The sequence below is a fragment of the Pteropus medius genome, unplaced genomic scaffold, assembly GCF_902729225.1.
Source record: "Pteropus medius unplaced genomic scaffold, Ma_sr-lr_union100, whole genome shotgun sequence".
In the NCBI taxonomy this organism is placed as follows: Eukaryota; Metazoa; Chordata; class Mammalia; order Chiroptera; family Pteropodidae; genus Pteropus; species Pteropus medius.
In genome coordinates this window covers 9847348-9867957 of record NW_024354503.1, presented here as the reverse complement: position 1 = coordinate 9867957, position 20610 = coordinate 9847348, and the positions used below count along the sequence as shown (strand labels likewise).

Below are 20610 nucleotides of genomic sequence, written 5' to 3'. Positions count from 1 at the left end.
GTTTTCCAAGAAGCATAAATCATAAAATCTCAGGTAGTAAAGCTCCTTAAAAGTTATCTCGTCAAATCATCCAATGATGGAATTAACTGATATATTTGCAGATTCTTTCAAAACATGCCAGTGCCTAGAAACTCACTGAGACTCAACATAGACCATTCTCTTTTTATTTAAATGTTAACTACAGTGCCTAGTTCAGTGTCTGACACACTTTAATTGTGGTAGGCTTCTACTGATTTACAATCTTTTCCTCCTTGTTTTGACACCAGGACAAATTTTCAACAAAAAAATCCTTCCCCCACTTTTAATATCATATCTGGGTAGGGCTCCACCCCAGCTGCAGGGATGAAATACTTGACCCAGACCTGTCCAATCAAAGCACTGAGGCCCCTCTGGACAGCTGCCCAACTGCGGTGATTATGCCAGGAACTGGCACATGTTCTAGGCTTGGCCAATGAGGGTGAATCTCAGGATTTGTACGAACTACTGGCCAACGTTTGCTTTGCCTGCTGTTGCACAAGGGAGAGCCTAAGTTGGCAGAAGGAAGACAAAAGAATGGGAGAGCTTAGATAGAGAAACTGAGTCATGATGACATTATTAGGGCCCCAAATCAAGGCATTCCTGAAGTCAAATCTACAATCTAGCCCAGGACTTTTAATTTACATGCGTGAATAAATCCCCTAATCCTTTTTCCCTAAGCTAGTTTGATCTTGTTACTTGGCATCCTCCCAAAGGAGAAAGAGTCCTGACTAGCATGGAAATGTACACGTGAATTACCCCCAAATGTGGACTGGCTGAACTGGTATTGGGTGGCAGCTGGGAAGTTGGCTGTCCTCATCACGTGACCATAAATGGATGATTTCTGTACCTTTAAACTAGATCTTATGTCTATTAATACTGTATTATTAGGGGGCTTAAGAGAATTTTAGGATTCTGGAGTAAATTGTCCATTTCTTTAAGCCTTTCATAAGGTCTTACAAGAAAGAAACAAGGTTGGGCTATAACTGACCTGCTGAAAGGAGAGCCACATGAAAATACAACTCTGCTGAGAGAAAATCTTTGTTTGTAGCTTGGAACAGCTGAAAGACTGGTGACCTGGAGTCATGCAGAGGTGGGAAAGCCAAATTATCTGCTCCAAACTAAAGTGAGTGCAAGCAAGTACGGGACTTCACTGTATTGAGATGAGAATCTGTGGGAAGCTGAGCTTTCTCAGGCACCTCCAGTTATTCCTTCTGCCAGACACAGAATGATGGCACCACTGCCCTGATGCTGACACAATACAGTCCAGGCCTCCAAAGTGCAAATATGCAGTGCCTCCTCAGCTCAGGGCACCAGTTTTCATTGCCCTGAAGCAGACACTCAGAGGTTCACACTACTCTGAAAGCTGGGGAGACAGGCTGCACATCGCCAGTTTGCTGCTGAGAGACTAAAATTTCCAAGCCAAATTCTGCTCCATTCAAAGACCAAGCTATGGTTCTTGTTACGAGCCCATGGTATTGACCAATGAAAACAGAATGAAAGCCTGCTAAATTTTTAATGGAGATTATATTGCCAGAGAAACCTCTGATTTGTCAAACAAAATGGATTTGTAATTGCTCAACTCCAAAAGTAATCCCTAGGTCCCCAAATCTAGGCCATTGACAAATGGGCTGCTAGAAAAGTCCAGCTCCCAGAAGAGCTCCTCCTCAATATTGCCAGGATAGTGGACAAGAGCGAGCCACTCTAAGAAGAACTGGTGGCTGCTACAAAGCTGACCAGGGAACTCACTCCACAGCCACAGCTCGGAGAACCTGCTGGGCCTGTTCAACCAGATCCCGTAAGTGCAGGACCACTGGCCAGGGTGTGCTTCTCTGTGTTCCCTTTGCCAAGGGACAGTTTTCACTTCAGTCCAATTAGAGCAACTCTGAGTCGGACTGAATGAGCTACTGCAAAACACTCTTGCTCTTTCCTACCCAGGAAGATAAGAGACTGGAGCTGTGGCAGTCTTCTTGTCCCCACATAATAAGGGTTTAGAACCCCAGGAGCTCACTGTGGGGACCTGAGAATAAAAGGGAAACAGAGCCAAGAGAAAAAGTGAGTACATGAACCCTAAGTCCATCATTCTTAATGTCGTGCCTACTCTTTGAGATTTTTTTCCTACAATTATGCAAGAATCCCCGCCCCCGCCCTCCAACACACACACTTCAGAGGCAGACACAAGCCCAGATACCTGTGGTTCTGACCGACTGACTGAAGACTGGAGGTTCCAACGACCCCCTCCAACTCAGAATGCCAATTGCAAGTCCAAATCGTTACCCGTATTTCTGGCTGTAAATCGGAGCTTCCCACATCCCCCTCCTAGGGCTCAATTAATTGCTAAAACAGCTAGCAAATCACTGATCATTGCATAATCTATACATACATCAAATCATTATGCTGAATCTAATGTATGTTATATGTCAATTATATCTCAAAAAATCCAGTCACTTAGTTTATTTTAAAAATTCATATCAGTAAGGAAAATAGTTAATACCACACCAAGTTACTCAATTCCTAGCATTGTACATTTATTTCTTAAAATAATATGCAAATGTTCTACTCAGTAAGCTTACACACTTAGGAATTCTCCAGCTACCCTTCTGACATGTATTACAAAGAGGGCACATTATAATTTTTTTACTGTTATAAAAAAATTTATTTAAGAAATTCTATAGTGTTTTCATTGAAGATATTAATGAAATTCATTGAAATTCACTGAAATTTATATTCTGGAACAGGTTTATTCGAATTAATTTTATATATATTTTGAGGGTACTGTGGAGATAGTTAAGCATGAAGGCTTTGGAGTTGGACATAAATAGGAAGAAATCCTGGCACCACGACTTGCTAGCTGTGTAACCTGGGAAATTACTAAACTACTCCAAGCAAGTCTGTTTCCTTGCCTGTCACAACGAAGAAAATACCACAGCCTATCTTGTTCTGGGGATTAAATGAGGTCAGATTTGTAAAGCACCTGACACAGTGAGCAATCAGAAAAAGAAAGCGTGGTACCACCAATTTATACAAGTAACACTCTACACTTTACAACTTGTTTTCGGCCCTGATGGGCAGGGAACAGGAAACCTGATGGGGCTCATCTTTTGCTTCATCACCTTGCTAATGTCCTCCTGACTTTACATAAGGGCCAGTCTTCAACCTGACCTCTCTGAGGGACCATCTCTGATAGATCATCTGCATCAGCTGAGAAACGCTCTAATAACTCCTCTTCCTCTTTCATCTTTAAAAACTTATCTTTCCTTGACCTCCGCATTCTCCTTCCATGGCCCTAATTTTTGGCTTCCCTTCCCAGCCAAATTCCCAGAACTGCCTAGAAGCTCTGTCTCCTTCCATCCATTTACATTAAATTAGCTTCTCCCACCACTGCACTGAAACTGCTCTTATTATTCAATCATCAGTAACTTCCAAGTGGTCAAACCTAATGGATACTTTTCAGTCCTTTTCTTAATTTACTTCTCACTGCATTCAAAATTGCTAATCATTCTCTCCTTCTTGAAATGCTCTCTTCTCTTGGCTCCTGTGATCCTACCTCTTCTGGATTTCACTCTACTAGACTACTACATACGGGAGTTGCACATTCTGCTGCCCATTCTTTCATTCTATTTTCTTTTCACTGCACACTTTCTCTGTATATGATCTCATCCATTTCTACAGCTAGGCCCAACAACTCTTCAATTTCTGTTTCAGCTCAGACCACCTTGTTTTCATTCCAGATTCACATACCCAATCATGCATTTAGTGGTTCCACTGGAATGCCTCATTGTCATCTCAACTTAACACATTCCAACCTAAATTCTTGAGATTCCCTCTCAAAACTGTTATTTTCTAATTTTCTCATTTCATTTAATGGCATCTCCATCCCTCTAGTTGCTTAACCCAACAAAGCCATGCATGCCTGCCCCAGCTGACTCCTCCGCCCTTTTTGTGCTATCCTCCCAAAAAGCAGTCTTTTGTAGCTACACTGGCCTTCTCGCAGATCCAGGAACCTGTCAAGTTTTTTCCCACCTTAATGTCTTTGAGTCTAAGTGTTCCCCTTATTTAGAACAGTCCCCTCTTTCCTTTTTCTCCAGTCCAAGTCTTCTCTTAAACACATAGATGATCTGGCAATCTCCTTCCCCAGAGGTCTTCCTTGAACACCACACCTGTCTAAAGTGGATAATGCCCTTGCAATTATTTCATACCATCCTGTTATTTTCCTTCACAGAAAACGCTGCAATTTCTAATGACATATGCATTCATGTGTTTTCTTATTTAATGTCTTGTGAAAAGTAATCTCCGTAAGAGCAAGGCTCACATTTGGTGTGTTCAGCACTCTACCCTCTGGGCCCATAAGGTTTGTCTGAGAGATAAGCAATGCATAAGTTTCTCCCATAACACAACAATATATTTCAAATCCAAGGATAAACATTATATGACTCTAATAAAGTCTTACATTTGATTAAGTCAAAGAACTGAAGACATCTTAAGCATCTACTTGCATCAGGTAACATAAAACCAAAGCAGTCATTTATTCAGAATTAGAGAAAGGTTTTCCTACGTATTAAAAATAAACAGGAAGATGCTAAACATACATATTAGGTTCATATCTCAATTTTATAATTTTAAGTTTTCAGTGACCTGTTAAGAGGGCAAATTGCACTTAAAGATGTGTCTGTGTTTATAACTAATTTTTATATTTTAAAAATCCATATACTTTTATAAAAGAAAAATTATGTATTTGCATATATAGGTATCTATAACTCATTTTTACATTTAAAATACATCTACTCTTGTAAAAAAAAATCCCCAAATCCTGATGAAAAATAATTAAATTTCTCTCATTATGTAATGAAAGCAGTAGATTAGCAGAGTAAATGGAAATACACTCCACTTAAAAAAAAAAAGATGGAGCCATTGAAACGAAGATAGCTCAGTCTGAGATGACCTCACCACCAATATCCAGCATCTGCTTCAATTACCTTCTGAAAATGAAATAACCAAATTACTATTCAGCTTTCTGCTGTGCTAACAAAATTAATCTGAAATATCAAATTTGATTTGCTTTAAATTATATATTATATAACTTCTAAAACCAAAAGCTCTTCCAGCTCTAAAGTGTGAAGAACATGCACCATGGTTGACATAAGAAACAGTAACATATTCTCACATACACAGAAATAAATTAATGGAATGATTAATGACTTAGCTCAAACCATCCACAACAGTGATATGATTTAAATCATTCCACCTATTCAAAAGTGTGATCAATCAATTTTGATTCTATTCTGTTTTGTACAACAGATGTATTCTTGAAAGGATATGTGCAAGCTTCATTTTCAAATGCCATAGAGTGATTTAAAAATATAATTAGGTTTCTTTTTTTTCCGTATAGAAAAGAATATTTAAAGCATGAATAACTGGCCTCTAATTTAACTGTTTCCTACATACATCATTTTAAAATTGTGATGTAATCTATAATCCATATTCTTTATTTAAATTTACTTCATCATCTCCATTTACATCTAAACAATTCTTGGCTCACAACCATCAAGCTACTTTTCTCATCTCAGTCCATGATATCCCCACCTCTAAGTGGTCTTTATTCTTCTTCAAAGAAATCTGTTACATGGTTCTAGTAACAAAATTATTGAGAAAAGACCTCCTTCTTACTCTCCACCACCTTCTGTGTGCCTCAGCAGATCCTGTCATGCTTTGGGAAGAGATCCAGGGGGTCCCCCAAAACCAACTTACTCATCTTCCCTTCTTGTCCCCAGGACACTCAGATTCATGCTCTATATACTGACACATCAGTCTCATTAGTTGGTGCTGAATCACATTTGCAAATCATAGACCATGGTACGTCTTGCTTGGTCTCCTCAAACCTGGCCCGTTATCCTTTTCACTACCATTTTCATTTGTGTGTGAGAAGCAAAAAGCTAAAACGAGTAGGCTGCTTTACTTTCAGACAACAGAATAAAATGGGATGTTAACCATTTGTTTATGCAAACTTTATCTGAAATGGTAAATGAAAGAAAAGGGAAGTAAAAATGCATGAACATATGCCCTTTGGCTCAAGAACCAGGTGATGGCCTTTAGAACAGAAGTGCCCACGCTAGAAGAATTTCAGCTTTGAGAGCCTCCAACTCCAAATCTAGTGAGAAAAAAAATAGAGGAATTCTTGCCACATCCCCAAAAATATAGAGGAAGATGAGGAGATTGCTGACATTTTTGTTAGTATGTAGACTTTTAAAGTTTCCTTTAAAAAACAGCGATTCCCTAGTGTGTTCTGAAGTTCCTAAGAATACCTATGCACTGACAATCATGTTTACTACTTCAATACATTTAATCACGTAGATCAGTGAGTCTCACTTATTCTTGTATGAATAACTGATAAGGTTCTATAAAATTCAACTCAGGAACACTGGTGTTGAGACCTGGATCTGCCACTTCAAATCTGTGTGACCCTGGGCAAATAACATATCACCTATAATAAGGCTTAGCATCTTCATCTGTAGTTAGGACAACAGGACCTATTTCATGGGGTAATTATGAGATTACTTGAGAATGCAAATAAGTGTCTGCCACATAGTAAATGTTCAACAAATGTTAATTACCATTCCTAGTAATGACTACTAGGTGCAAGGCATAAAGATAGACCTTATGAGGAATATAAAAATGAAAAAGAACTAATGCAATCCCCATCAAAATCTCATTGGCATTTTTGAAAGAAACAGAACAAAAAAACAGATTTGTATGGAAGCACAAAAGACCCTGAATTGCCAAAGCCATCCTGAGAAAAAAGAACGAGGCTGGAGGTATCACGCTGAAATTCCTGAGAAAAAAGAACGAGGCTGGAGGTATCACTAACTTGAAATTACACTACAAAGCGACAGTAATAAAATGGCATGGTGCTGGCAGCAAAACAGACACATGGACCAGAATCGAGAGTCCAGAAGTAAACCCATATTTATATGGGCAAATCATTGTTGACAAAAAAGCCAAAAACATACAGTGGAGAAAGGAAAGCCTCTTCAATAAACGGTGCTGGGAAAAATGGCAAGCCACCTGCAAAACAATGAAACTAAACGGTTGTCTATCACCACACACCAAAATTAACTCAAAATGGATTAAGGACCTAAATATAAAACCTGAAACAATAAAATGCATAGAAGAAAACATAGGAACTAAAGGACCTTGGACTTAAAGAAGGTTTTATGAATTTGACCTCAAAAGCAAGGGAAGTAAAAGCTAAAATAAATAAATGGGACTACATCAAACTGAAAAGTTTCTGCTCAGCAAAAGAAATTGTCAACAAGGTAAAAAGACAACCATCCGAATGGGAAAATACATTTGCAAGCACGCCTCCAACAAGGGCCTAATACCCAAAATATACAAAGAACTCGTACAACTCAATAACAACAAAAAAACAAATGATCCAATCAAAAAATGGGCAGTGGATCTGAACAGACACTTCTCCCTAGAGGACATACAAATGGCCAACAAACATATGAAAAGATGCTCAACATCACTAGCTATTAGGAAAATGCAAATCAAAACCACAATGAGATACCATCTCACACCTGTAAGAATAGCTATAATCAACAGGACAAGTAATAACAAATGTTGGAGAGGATGTGGAAAAAAAGGAACCCTCATACATTGCTGGTGGGACTGCAAATTGGTACAGCCACTATGGAAAAAAGTATGGCAGTTCCTCAAAAAACTAGGAATTGATCTATCATATGATCCAGCAATCCCTCTACTGGGTATTTACTCCAAAGACTTGAAAATCCATATCCAAAAAGATATTTGCACACTGATGTTCATAGCAGCACCATCATTCACAGTGGCCAGGACATGGAAGCAACCGAAGTGTCCTATACTAAATGACTGGCTAAAGTGCAAGAAGCTGTGGTACATATATACAATGGAATATTACTCAGCCATAAGAAGAGATGTAATACTGCCATTTGCGACAAACTGGATGGACCTCGAGATAATCATGCTAAGCGAAATAAGCCAGACAGAAAAAGTTGAAAATCACATGATATCACTTATATGTGGGATACAGACGTAAAAGCAACAAAGGAACAGAACAGGACAAACAGAGACTCATGGACATGGACTATAGACTAGTGGTTACCAGAGGGTAGGAGATGGGGGATGAGGTGGGAGGTAGATGGGATAAAGGGGGTCAAATATAGGGAGTAGGGGGGGATAGTAGTAGAGGGTAAAGGGGATCAAATATATGGTAGCTGAAGGAAACTGAACTTTGGGTGGTAAATACACAATAGAATATACAGATGTCAAATGATAATGTACATCTGAAAATTATATAATTGTATTAACCAATGTTACCCCAATAAACTTAATTTAAAAAACATGAGAAAGAATTAACAATAAATAACAACAATCAAATAATGCAGAGAAGATGAGAGTGTTGTTACTGGGAGTATCCAAATACAGACTGACTTAAGGGCCCCAAGGGAAGGCATAAGGAAGCCTAGCACTGCCCTGAGTCCAGTGGTAGGGGAGGGCACATTTAGTTTGGGTGGTAGGGTAGAAGTGAAGGATTAAATTAAATAGGAAAGACCTCAAGGAAACAGTGTCACAACTAAAAATGGGTTTGCTAGAGTGATGGGTTTGACATCACGGTATATAAGGAGAGGATAGTGAAGAGCCACTCTTTGTATAATGAAAGCAAAGTTCTGAGCAAGCAAAGTGCAAGACATTTACATTTTGCTTGCAAGAAAATCAAAGTAGGAGACAAAGACAGAAAGGTAGGAATGAGCCATAAAGCAGAACCTTAAGTCTGAGAGAAGAGTTTAGGATGCAGAAGTGACATATTTGAACTGTGGCTCAGGAAGTCTAATCTGGGAAGATGAGTGGGAGAATATGCAATTAGCATCTGACTTATGAGGGTAGAGGGGGTGAAGACTGTTAGAATTTCCAGATATGAGTTTTTTTGAGGGGGAGGAAAATCCTACTAAAATCACCAGCAGCTAGACTATAAGCATGAGCTATTAAGTTTCTAGAGCTGTGAGCACAAAGCATTTTCTGGTTCAGAACTGAATTTTCTCTGGCTGAAGAGTCACTGTATCATCATCAACAGGGAAAGGTTTCAAATGCATGCGACAAAGGTATCTCAAGCTGACAGTACCATATGTAAGTCCAAATTCAGGTGTCAGTTGAGCTGGTCTTTCTCACCGTAAGTAACAATATTTAAAAAGGAGGAGGGCAGTTTAAATTATTTACTTCTCATGTGCTTTGATCTTTTCTGTGTCTTGGAATCTTGAGTCTTTCACTGAAGGCTATGACTAGAGCATGTTTATGAACATGTTTCAAGGGATATACAGACTCCCTAAAAATTTGTGCCCATGTATTATTTTTTTTTCTTTTTTAATGCCTACAGCACCTGGCATTCCTAGGTGGTCTCCCATCCAAGTACTAACCAGACCTAACTCTGCTTAGCTTCTGAGATCAGATGAGATCAGGCATGTTCAGGGTGGCATGGCCATTGACTGTGCCCACGTATTTTTTCTTACTTTTTCTCATTTATTCTTGTGTTCTTCATTGAGGTAGTGTGCTTTTATATTAAAATTCCTTAGTGCTTATTTTTCACTAGTGCCTATTTTAAAGACTTTATATATTTAATTCAGTCAGTTCCCTCAACAATCTGAAAAGACAGGTATAGACAAATCTATTCTGTTCATTCCATTAAAAAAAATGCTGGTTCCTATCCACTAAATCGATTTCATGACACTCCAATGGGATGGTAACCTATAGATTGAAAAGCAGAATTCTACATGAAATTAAATCAAGTAATTGTTCATTAAAAAAATCAAGCAAAAGCATGAGTCTAACTATGAATGTGTAAGTGTCCATAAGCTTTAAATTTATGTACTTTAATTAGTTTCAAGTTTATGGTATATTGGTTAGACATTTATATAGTTTATAGAATGATTCCCCTAATTGCTCCTTCTCTCCCCTGGTTTTCCACCTAGCTAATATATTAATGCTAACTGCATTCCCTATGCCATGCTCCCCATCTCAGTGACCATCTATCAACTACTAATTTGTACTTCTTTAACACTTTGCCCCATTCTCAGTCCCCCAACATCTCTTCCCCTATATTTGTCCACTATATTTGTGAGTCTGATTTTGATTAGTTTGTTCTTTTAGTTCCTTAGATTCCACATATAAGTGAAATCATATGGTATTTATCTTTCTCTGTCTGACTTATTTCACTCAGCATAATAACCTCTAGGTCCATCTATGTCATTGCAAATGGTAGGATTTCATTTTTTTAATGGCTAATATTCCATTGTCTATATGAACCATAACTTCCTTATCCAATCGTCTTTTGATGGGCATTTAGGTTGCTTCCATATCATAGCTATTGTAAATTGTGCTTCCATGAATATTGAGGTACATAGATCTTTATGAATTATTATTTTGGTTTTCTTTGGATAAATACCCAGAGTGCAATTGCTGGGTCAAAAGGTATATCCATTTTTAATTTTTTGAGAAACCTCCAGATGGTTTTCCATAGCAGCTGTACCAATCCCACCAACAATGTATGAGGGTTCCCTTTTCTCCGCATCTTCGCCAACACTTGTTTTTTGATTTATTGACGATAGCCATTCTGACAGGTGTCAGGTGATCTTTCATTGCAGTTTGAATTTGCATTTCTCTGATGATTAGTGACCTTGAGCATATTTTCATATGTCTATTAGCCATCTGTATTTCCTCTTTGGAGAAGTATCTGTTCAGGTCTTCTGCCCATTTTTTAATTAGACTGTTTGTTTTTGTTGTTGTTGAATTGTATGAGTTCTTTATATATTTTGGAGATTAACCTCTTATCAGATGTATCATAAGCAAATTATCTTCTCTCATTCAGTCGGCTATGTTTTGTTTTGTTGATGGTTTCTTTTGCTGCACAAAAACTTTTTAGTTTGGTGTAGTCAAATTTGTTTATTTTTTCTATTGTTATTCTTGCCCAGGGAGATATATCCAAAAAGAAATTACTGTTAGTAATATCAGAGATTTTACTGCCTATATTTTCTTCTATAAGTTTTATGGTTTCAGGTCTTACATTTTAGTCTTTAATCCATTTTGAATTCATTCTTGTATACGGTGTAAGAAGGTGGGCCAGTTTCTTTTTTTTGCATGTACTTGTCCAATTTTCCCAACACAATTTATTGAAGAGACTGTCTTTACTCCATTGTATATTCTTACCTCCTTTGTCATATACTAAGTGAGTGTATAGGCATGGATTTATTCCATAGTCTTTTTTTTATCTGTAGAAAAAAGTTAACTATTTCCTGAAAACATTATCAGACCAAACTTGGCTGTGAATGTGTTTTCCCATAAATGAATGTCAAACAATATGTAAATGTTCCTTTCAGAGCTGCCTAATCTGAACTCAATCAAGAAAATAGGAAACATAAGTCTTAACAACATTACAGCTTATTCAAGAGTTTAACTGGTAATTAGTAATTAATTTTCAAATAATGTACAGGCAGCTTTTTCACAGGAAATGGTTTTAAAATATTCTTAATCTTTTTTTAAGATTAATAAAATTGCTGAATACTGAGAAGTTCGCACTGATAAAAATTAAGACTCACGAACCATTTATATTCTACATTAAAGAAGCTATTTTAAATATTCTCAGTCTGTAGTTAGTCAAAAAGTATTTAACACTTCTTATATACCAACCACTATTTAACAAGAAACAAGGAAGGAGCCCTAAACTATTGCAGAATCTTCACCCTCCAGATGGCCCACTTGGGGAGAGACTGACTATATACACATAAACAAACAAATAAGAGCTATGAAGATCACACATGAAAGATTCTTGGGCAGTGCTGTGGATCTCTACAGGCACATGTTCCTAACAGCAACAAGAGTTCTCTGGGATGGTTCTTAGAAATTGAAATCAAATATAGTTTTCAGTGAAGTCAACTAAAACACTCTACTTCCACACCCACAATCAATTTTTCCTACTAATTCCCCTCTCAAACAAAGTAAAAATTAATGTTTAATGCAATTTAAACTGAGACAATATGGAATAAAGAAAATAATCAGATACAAACAAAGCAGACTCTCCATTTAAAGGCTCAAACCCTCCATCTGAAGGCTAAGTGATTGGAGGCACGTTACTTAACCTCCCAAACTATAGATTCATCGCCTGCATTCATATCTACTCATAGGATCATTGTAAGGATAAGGTGAGAGAATGCATGTGAAAGCACTCTGTAAAGTACTAACAAATACTATTATCAAGTTTTATTATAATTAGTAGGCATAGTGAAACTGATAAAGTAATAACCAAATATTAAGAAGGTATAGAGTTAATAATTACCAAGCACTTCAAAAGGTTCTATGTGCTTTTCAAGTATTAACTCAGTTAAAACCTGCAATATGACTGAATGTCTGAATCCAACAACTGGTAATAAGAATGTTTCTCCTCAGATCTTGGATATACTAAGGTTCTTCTCTAATGGCCCTTGGCCAACAGGCAAAAACAATCTACAGACTCTTAATTAAAGGAAGGGCAAGAGTTCACATCACAACACTCCACCATGTGGTGTTATTAATTCTTAGCACAGGACTACCACAGAGACAGCTCAGCTCTTTCCTAGGGTCAAAGGCTGCCTCTGCAGAGCTGGAGAACATGCACTGTGTCCTCAGCAGTCAACCAGCCACACCCATGCAGGTGACTCCTCCCACTGAAACTTGGACTCTGTACCTAAGCAAGAGGGCAAGCTGAGGTTGTCCAAATGTATTTGTACATTCATTTATATTAGAGGCAACTACTTTTTTAGACAAGATGCAATCCTAGAGAGTAAAGTAGATCACTGTCATGCAAAACCCTGACTTAGGCAAGCAGGGTATAGAGACTGCACGTTTTCTACTGTCTTGGTTGGTTAATACTCTGACCTTAACCATGTTATGAATGAGTAAAGTTGACAAGACATGTAGTATGGGATGTCTTCAAGTTACAAACAATCTATTTTGGAAAAGGTCACTTAAAAGTTAGGTCTTTGAAATCCAGGATGCATTTCTGCAAATTAATTCCCAGGGGTGTAAACTGATGTTAGGCTGCCAAGACTGCCCACAGAAATCTATTTACCCCACACTGTGAGTAGCAGCAAGTCAGGTAACCTGTGTTTTACAGGCCCGTTCTGCCACTACGTTGCCACACAGCCCTGGGCAGCATCACAGAGCATAAGCTCTTGATGGAGAAGTACAGAGCTGGGCTCAAATCCTGCCTCACTTACTTACCTGCTGTATAAGCTCATTGAAGTTATTCAACCTCTTTGAGCCTAAATTTCCACAGCAGTCAAATTGTATTTGGGGATGAAAATTTTATATATCAGAGGCTTGGTATGAAGATAATTTAGACCAGATCTCCCAATCTTTATGACATCAAAACATATACAGAGGAGGATAATACTTATACTGCTCCCTGAGGTTAGATGCTGCTCATCGCTAAAGGTGACCAGCCTGTGTCTCTGGCCATCCCAAGGGCTGAGGGGTCACGATCTCTGGCAAGACTACCTGAGACATGAGACTGTGTCAAGTAACACCAGTGGTGAGGCTCTGATTAGCAGTATATATAGTGCCCTGCTATCGGGCCAACACATCATTGACAATTTCCCCTCATGGGCTTAAGGCCCGACTGTTAAATAAAAGGGTGCCTTAGATTTCTGAAAGCTCTTGCACTATATAATTTGACTTCATGATATTCCAGAATCTAGTTGTGCTCATAATAATGTGCCTTTGGGAAACTATGATTCCACTCAGCACTGTTGTAATTGCTCCAGTCTCCCTGATCTGAACAACAGGAGCAGCTCATGTGTGAGGAGTGGGGTATCAAGATGAGGATTTTTTGGGGTGAAAATGAAGGTGCAGGTAGGCATCAAAGCTAATGTCAGTAATGATTTGTTTTTAAAGGAGTGATTAAGTACTCACTGTGACTGGCACTTTGTGTATGCTACCTAAATGTTCACAGCCATCTTGGTTTTGTTTTGTTTGAATAAGACAGCTACACAGCTTACTATATAGTATACTTAATTTAAAAAAAAAGAAAAATCCCAGTGGTCAAATATCAGTCTCCAGATCATGAAGAAGTCAAATCTCAATCAGCGTGAACAAGGGACCAGATCTGGTTCAGCTCTGGTTCTCATTGCTGAGCCCCATCTGGGCTCCTGCTTCTGTTTCGGGTTGGAAAGCTTTATTCTTTAAATTCTTCTTGTTAACGGTTTATTATTAGTCACATTTAGCAACCGAAGAAATGTAGCGTGAAGGAGTTTAGAAAGTTGGCCAAGATCATGCACTGAAGTTATTTTCAAACACTAGTGTTCTTCTGATGGGTCAGAGGTTCAAGGCTGAAAAATTGCCAGGGCAAAGTCTGGAGAAAGAAGTGAGAGGTGTCTAAGGAGCAGGGATGGGAGCTAAGAAGTGTGGTATACTCTGCACCCTTAGGGGTGGAGAGTGAGGGGGACAGAAAAGCATCATCCCCTCCCTGCTATGTATTGCTGGCTCTGAAGGGGGTGGGCAAGAGAAGGAAACAGGTGGCAGTGGCAGTTCTGCTTTTCATGATAACCAAGAAAGAGTGGGTGGAGCCAGCAAGTAAGTATAACCAAGAAAGGTCTACTGAAGGGTCTCTATCTCTCATTATCTATTCACAGGCCCTCTCAAATCTTATTAGAGGGAGAAAGTAGATCTCCTGCAAAATACCACTTTGGTTTAACTAAAAATATATTTTTGATATCCTAAATTAACCCGGGGTCCTGAAAAATAGGTTCTCAAGGAATTTTCAAACACACATACGAAGACATAAAGAGATCTACAGAAAAATCACAAAATGGGTTCTAAATTGTACAAAAGCCAAATAATGTCAAAATGAGTGTGGAAGAGAGCCCTGTGTAGCACTACTGAACAAATATCTGCCTTCTAATTGCAAGGGGAAGGAAGAGGGCACAAGGCCATAATGAATAACTATCACTCCACAGGGTAGTACAGAGAGTATAATTTGCTTTAATAATAATTCAATTTTTCATTTAGTTTCAAAACCTGTCAAGTATCAAGGAATTAATACACACATTTGTAATATACTAAATGTGTATATACGTATTCTCTGCAAAAGCACAGGAAAAGGTCTCACGAATTATTCCATCTGGAATAAGCAACTGGTATAAAACAACACTGAAGGTCCTGAGAACCAGGAGGGTTAGGAGTAGGAGGTCCTCAAACTCAGAGCTTATTCAGAATAAAACCACCTATTAGTGAAGCTAATTCACCCTTTTAGAGTTTCAAAAGCAAATTTCAAGATAAATTATGAAAAAGGAAGTATTGGGTAAAATCCTCAAATTGCTCATTTCAATGCAAAATTCTTAAAATAGAGTCTTTTAAACTTACCTTTCTCTGATGAGAGAGAGAGACAGCAACAAAGGAGGCAAATAAGGGACTATTTACCAAACACAATCACACCACGTTTATGAAACCACGTGGTAGAGGAGCCCACCAAGAAAACAGACTATTTAACTACTCTTAGGGAAAAGGGATGGGGGTGGCGGGGAGGGGTGAATAGAGTTTAAAAGCAATTTTTAGGATTTCAGATACACACCGTGGTAGCAGGCAGAAATCAGGAGAAGTCTTCCTTTTGCTCTCCTCTGAGACCCTAGAGGTTTGTTTACAGTGGTGTAACTGCGTCAGTTTGGTCTTACCCTTTGCCTGACTTTACATTCTTCTCTGGAGATCTTGCCTGGACTGCTCTCATTCACACTGCTCCAGAGAAATCAGCCCTATGTTGTCAGAAACTGGCTTTCAAGTAGGTCCTGTTAGTAATTCCACTTTATGGAATGCCACAGTTTAGTCGGAAGGCATTTGAAAAGATTTATAACTGTTGCTCTTTTCTGATAATGGATTAGGAGTAGGGGTTGACCATTTTTGGCTGCTGCTGCATTAAAATCGCTAAACTACAGGTTTGTCTGTTTTCCCCTCCCCCACCCCCACCGTCTCTCTCTCTCTCAAGCTCTCTCTCTCTCAAGCTCTCTCATTTCCTAGTAACCAATCATGTTGACCTACTGTTTTAATAGCACCACTGATTTTTGTCCTTCTCCAGCTATCCCTATGTTCCCAAGGTCACACTTCATTTTAGGATATGGTTTTCTTTTCATTGTTAGAATACTTTTCACACGAGGTCAAAGCAAGCATGACAGTTAACTTTGACATTTCTGAGTTGAAAAAACTATGCTGTTTTTTCAGAACAGCTTCATCTTGTATTCTCACTTTAAGGGGCTCCCCTAACTCTACATCTTAGGAACAAGAAGTGGTTAACTTTGAGCAGACTGTTCACGAACCACCAGTCAATTCTTACTATTGGAATCAGTTTGGATTCAGACTGAGCAGGCAAGATAGTTTTTGAAATTGCTATGTAGAGCGTCCAACGCAAAACACCACCAAACAAACAAACAAACAAAACGCTGACCTAAACTCACATCTTATATGAAAGTTAACTTTCATATAAGTTAACTTATATGAAAGTTAACTTATGTTTAAGTTAAATAAAAATATTTAAATATTTTATATTTAACTTAAATATAAGTTAACTTTCATATAAGTTAACTTAAATATAAAATAATACTATAAGACTTTTAGGGAAAAAAAAGAAAATATTTAAGACAGATGAGAGCCGGGCAAAGAGTTATTAGATTTGACATCAAAAACACAATCCATAAAAGGAAAAACTAATAAATTGAATCACATCCAAATTAAAAACTCTTGCTCTGCAAAAAAAGACACTATTAAGAGGAAGGGGGAAAAGCTAGACTGGGAGAAAATATCTGCAAACCATATAGGAAAGAACTAGTATCTAGAATGCATAAAAAACTCTCAAACCTCTACAACAACAAAATCCAATTACAATATAGGCAAAAGACATGAAAAGACATTGCACTGAAGAAGATAGATAGATGGCTAATAAACACATGAAAAGATGTTCAAGTTCTTTAGTTTATTAAAGAAATGCTAATTTAACCACAATGAGATATCACTGTACATCTATCAGAAAGGCTAAAATAAAGAGTGACAATACCAAATGCAGACAAGGATTTGAAGAAACTGAGTCATTTATATATTGCTGATGGAGTGAAATGTGAAACAGTACAGCCACGCTGGAAAAGAATACAGCAGTTTCTTCCAAAGTTAAACATGCACTTATCACTAGACCTAGCAATTTCACTCTTGGGCATTTATCTGGTGAAATTAAAGTTTTACATTCACATAAAAACTTGTACACAAATGATCCTAGCAGCTTTATTTTTAACATTCCCCAAATGGAAAAAAACCAATGTCCTTCAACAGATGAACAGTTAAAAAATTGCAATACATTCTGACCATGGAATACTACTCAGCAATAAAAGAGAACAAATAATATATACAGCATCTTGGACAGATCTCAAGTGCTATTATCTGAATGTATGTGTTCCCCACCAAATTCGTATGTTGAAATTTAATGCCCAATAGGAGGTGGAGCCTTTGGGAGGTGATTAGGTAATGAGGGTAGGCCCCTCATGAATGAGATTCGTATACTTGTAAAAGAGGCCTGAAAAAGCTCCTTGCCCCTTTCATCACTTGCAGTTACAGCAAGAGGACTGAGTGCCTTATATGAACCGGAAGTGGGCTCTCACCAGACACAGAACCTGATCATGCTGGCACCCTGATCTCAGACATCCAGCCTCCAGAGCTGTGAGAAATAAACTTCTTTTGTTTATAAGCCACTCAGTCTGTTGTATTTTGTCACAGCAGTCTGTGTGGACTGAGACATCAAGGGAATCACACTAAGTGAAAAAAATCTAATCTCAAAAGATTCTATAGAGTATGATTCCATTTATATAATATTTTTGAAATGACAAATTATAGAGATTGAGAACAGATTAGTGGTTGTCAGGAGTGGAAGGTAGAGGAAAGGAAGTGAATATGACTACAAAAAGGGATCTTTTTCACAGGTTTGTTCTGCATCTTGATTGTGATGGTGGCCACACAAACCTACATGTGATAAAACCGCATAGGCCTAAAGACTCATAAAAACACACACAAACACAAAAGAGAGCTTGTAAACCTAGCGAAATCTGAATAAGTGCACTATATCGATGTCAATTTTAGTTGTGATATTATAGGATAGTTATGTTAGGTATTCCATTGTGGGAAACAAGATGAAGGGTATAGGATATCTTTTTGTATTAGTTCTTATAACTACATGTAAATCTACAATTATCTCAAAATAAAACACGTAGAAAAATCACTCTATTGTTTTTATTTATTCCAGTGTCCTATCTTTCTAATGTTTCACCCATTAGATGCCTGATTTCTTCTTACTCTCTATAGTCCTAATAGTGAAAAACATTTCACTACAATTCATAGTTTAATTCTTGCTTTCCAAAACCTCTCATTCATGATTTACTGCTATTAATTGCAGCAGCCCTTTGGAGATGACCTCTATTAAATACTGACTCTTCCATGGCATGAAATGGACAAAACACTTTACTTCATTGGTAAAATGGGAAAAACCTATGACATAAGTTTACTGTGAAGATAAATAAAACAGTAAGTACTTGGCACATAACAGAGTTCCTTAAATATTCATTTCCTTCCTTTTCCCATTAACAATCTAAAACTTCGCTTAATTTCTAGATAAAAACATGAACGAAAAACTCTGGTTGTCGGTTTCCAAGGCTTATATTTGGAAAACAGGAAATGTATCTTTATGGAGCACAGACTGGGGGTTGGGAATGCAGTGAGCCTGAATCAGTCCTTAAGAAGTATTTCAATTTAGGAGGCCTAACGATCATTTTAAGCTATGTTCTCATTCTGGGTTTGAAAACATTCCAGCTATCAAAATTTATAAATGATTTATAAATGTTTTAGCATATTATTTCATTTTATTATGACTAGTGAGTGGCTGCCATGTAGAGGTTAAAATTTGTAAATAGTAACCGATCATACACTAGATTACTTCTATCCAGATACCAACCAATACATATAAGCTTTAAAAATGACATGGACATCAATGAGAGAATTTCATCCATTCCATCTATTTACAAAAATACTTTTTAGTAATAGATTCCTTACAAGGTATTAGGTTTCAAATATGTCATAGCTTTTTAGTTATAGCTCAACCAATTAAGTTACAGAGCAAGAAACAAAGTATATTTAACTTCTACTGGCTACTTGCTCTGCTTATGAATAGTCACAAGACACAGAATGCCAAGTAAAACTTGAGGACAGAGTGCACTCAAACATTTTTTTTTTTTTAAGTACCGATAAAATTTTGCAAAGCACATGCTTACCGAGCAAAATAACTTTGTTTCCGTTCCTTCTTCTCTTCCTTGGTATCCATAATATGCAATCAAAAGTGCAAAGTATTTGGGAATGTCCTTTTTAATCAGTGAGTCATAACTCTGTAATAAAAAATAACAAAGTGACTATAAATTAAGATACTTATAATGGCCAATATTAAGAATAAAGCAGAGTGGAGCTACATGGCCCAACCACAAAGGGAATATAAACTTTAACCAATAAATACAGTCATGTGAGTCATATACGAAATACAAATGCCCGTGGGGGACTGAAAACCTACAATTAGAGTGGGGGTGTTAAACTATAACACAAAGGAGGCTGGAGAAAGAAACTGCAGTATTTTCCTCATAACTAACCATTATTTCAAAATGTGCTAGAATGAAAACCACTAACTTCGGAAGATTTTAGGCTAGCTATGCAGAAGCTAATTATTTTTTTTAAAAAAAAACTTCAACTCATAACCACTTTTTCAGGTAATTAATAATATGTCTCATACTTAATTATGAAAAACGAATCACTTAGGTGTTTTACAAGACTGTCCTTCCTTTAAAAATAAAAACATGAGTGTTCTATTTTATTTTCGGAAACATGCCTACGAGTCCCTACCACTTGAGCAAATGTGGAAATGAAAGTACAAAGTCTAAGGAAGCTGTGCTTCAGAATGGCTTCCTATGCTTGCCTCTGCCTCTCCCTCTCTGCACCGCTGCTACCTTCACCTGTTTCCCAGGAGTGATTTAAACCTATAATAAAAGGCTGTCTTCAGATCAATCTTCCTTAAATATCACTTTCGTCACCACACCCCTGCTCAAAAATTCCCAATGTCTACTTACTGCCTGATTCACTAATCTAAATTTTCTGCAGAGCATTAACTTTTCCTAAAATCTGTCTTTTCACCCTGAAGAGGTATCAAAGTAAAAGCAAAGAATGTTCATCAATCAAAATTATTTAGTAATTTATTTCAATTCAATAAACAATTTAATTCACAATACCTATTATATGAAAGGTACTGTGATAAGTATCAGAGACAAATTAAGACATGATATTTGCCCTGATAAAATTTATGCGTTGCAAGGGAGAGAGATAGGATTTCAGATCAATGAGATACGAACTGCTATAGAAAAAGCACAGGTATCACTAAAGCCTAGAAGAAGAAGAACCCTCAACTTTATGCAGAGCCCACCTATGCACTCCTCATTCACACCAAGATCTGAAAGATGAGTATGGGTTTCC

The 20610-nt window shown here is 37.5% G+C and overlaps 1 protein-coding gene and 1 pseudogene across 8 annotated transcripts in view; both read right to left on the bottom strand.

The window, feature by feature from the left end:
• Positions 1-20610, bottom strand: part of NCOA7 (nuclear receptor coactivator 7) — a 123607-nt gene that overhangs the window by 82549 nt on the left and 20448 nt on the right. For all 8 annotated transcript variants that reach the window (XM_039854843.1, XM_039854842.1, XM_039854848.1 and 5 more), the window contains exon 2: positions 19371-19481. In XM_039854843.1, the coding sequence (XP_039710777.1) occupies positions 19371-19420 (50 nt within the window). In that variant the 5' untranslated portion in view covers positions 19421-19481. The remainder of the gene's footprint in view (positions 1-19370; positions 19482-20610) is intronic.
• On the bottom strand, positions 9416-9534 carry LOC120596507 (uncharacterized; annotated as a pseudogene).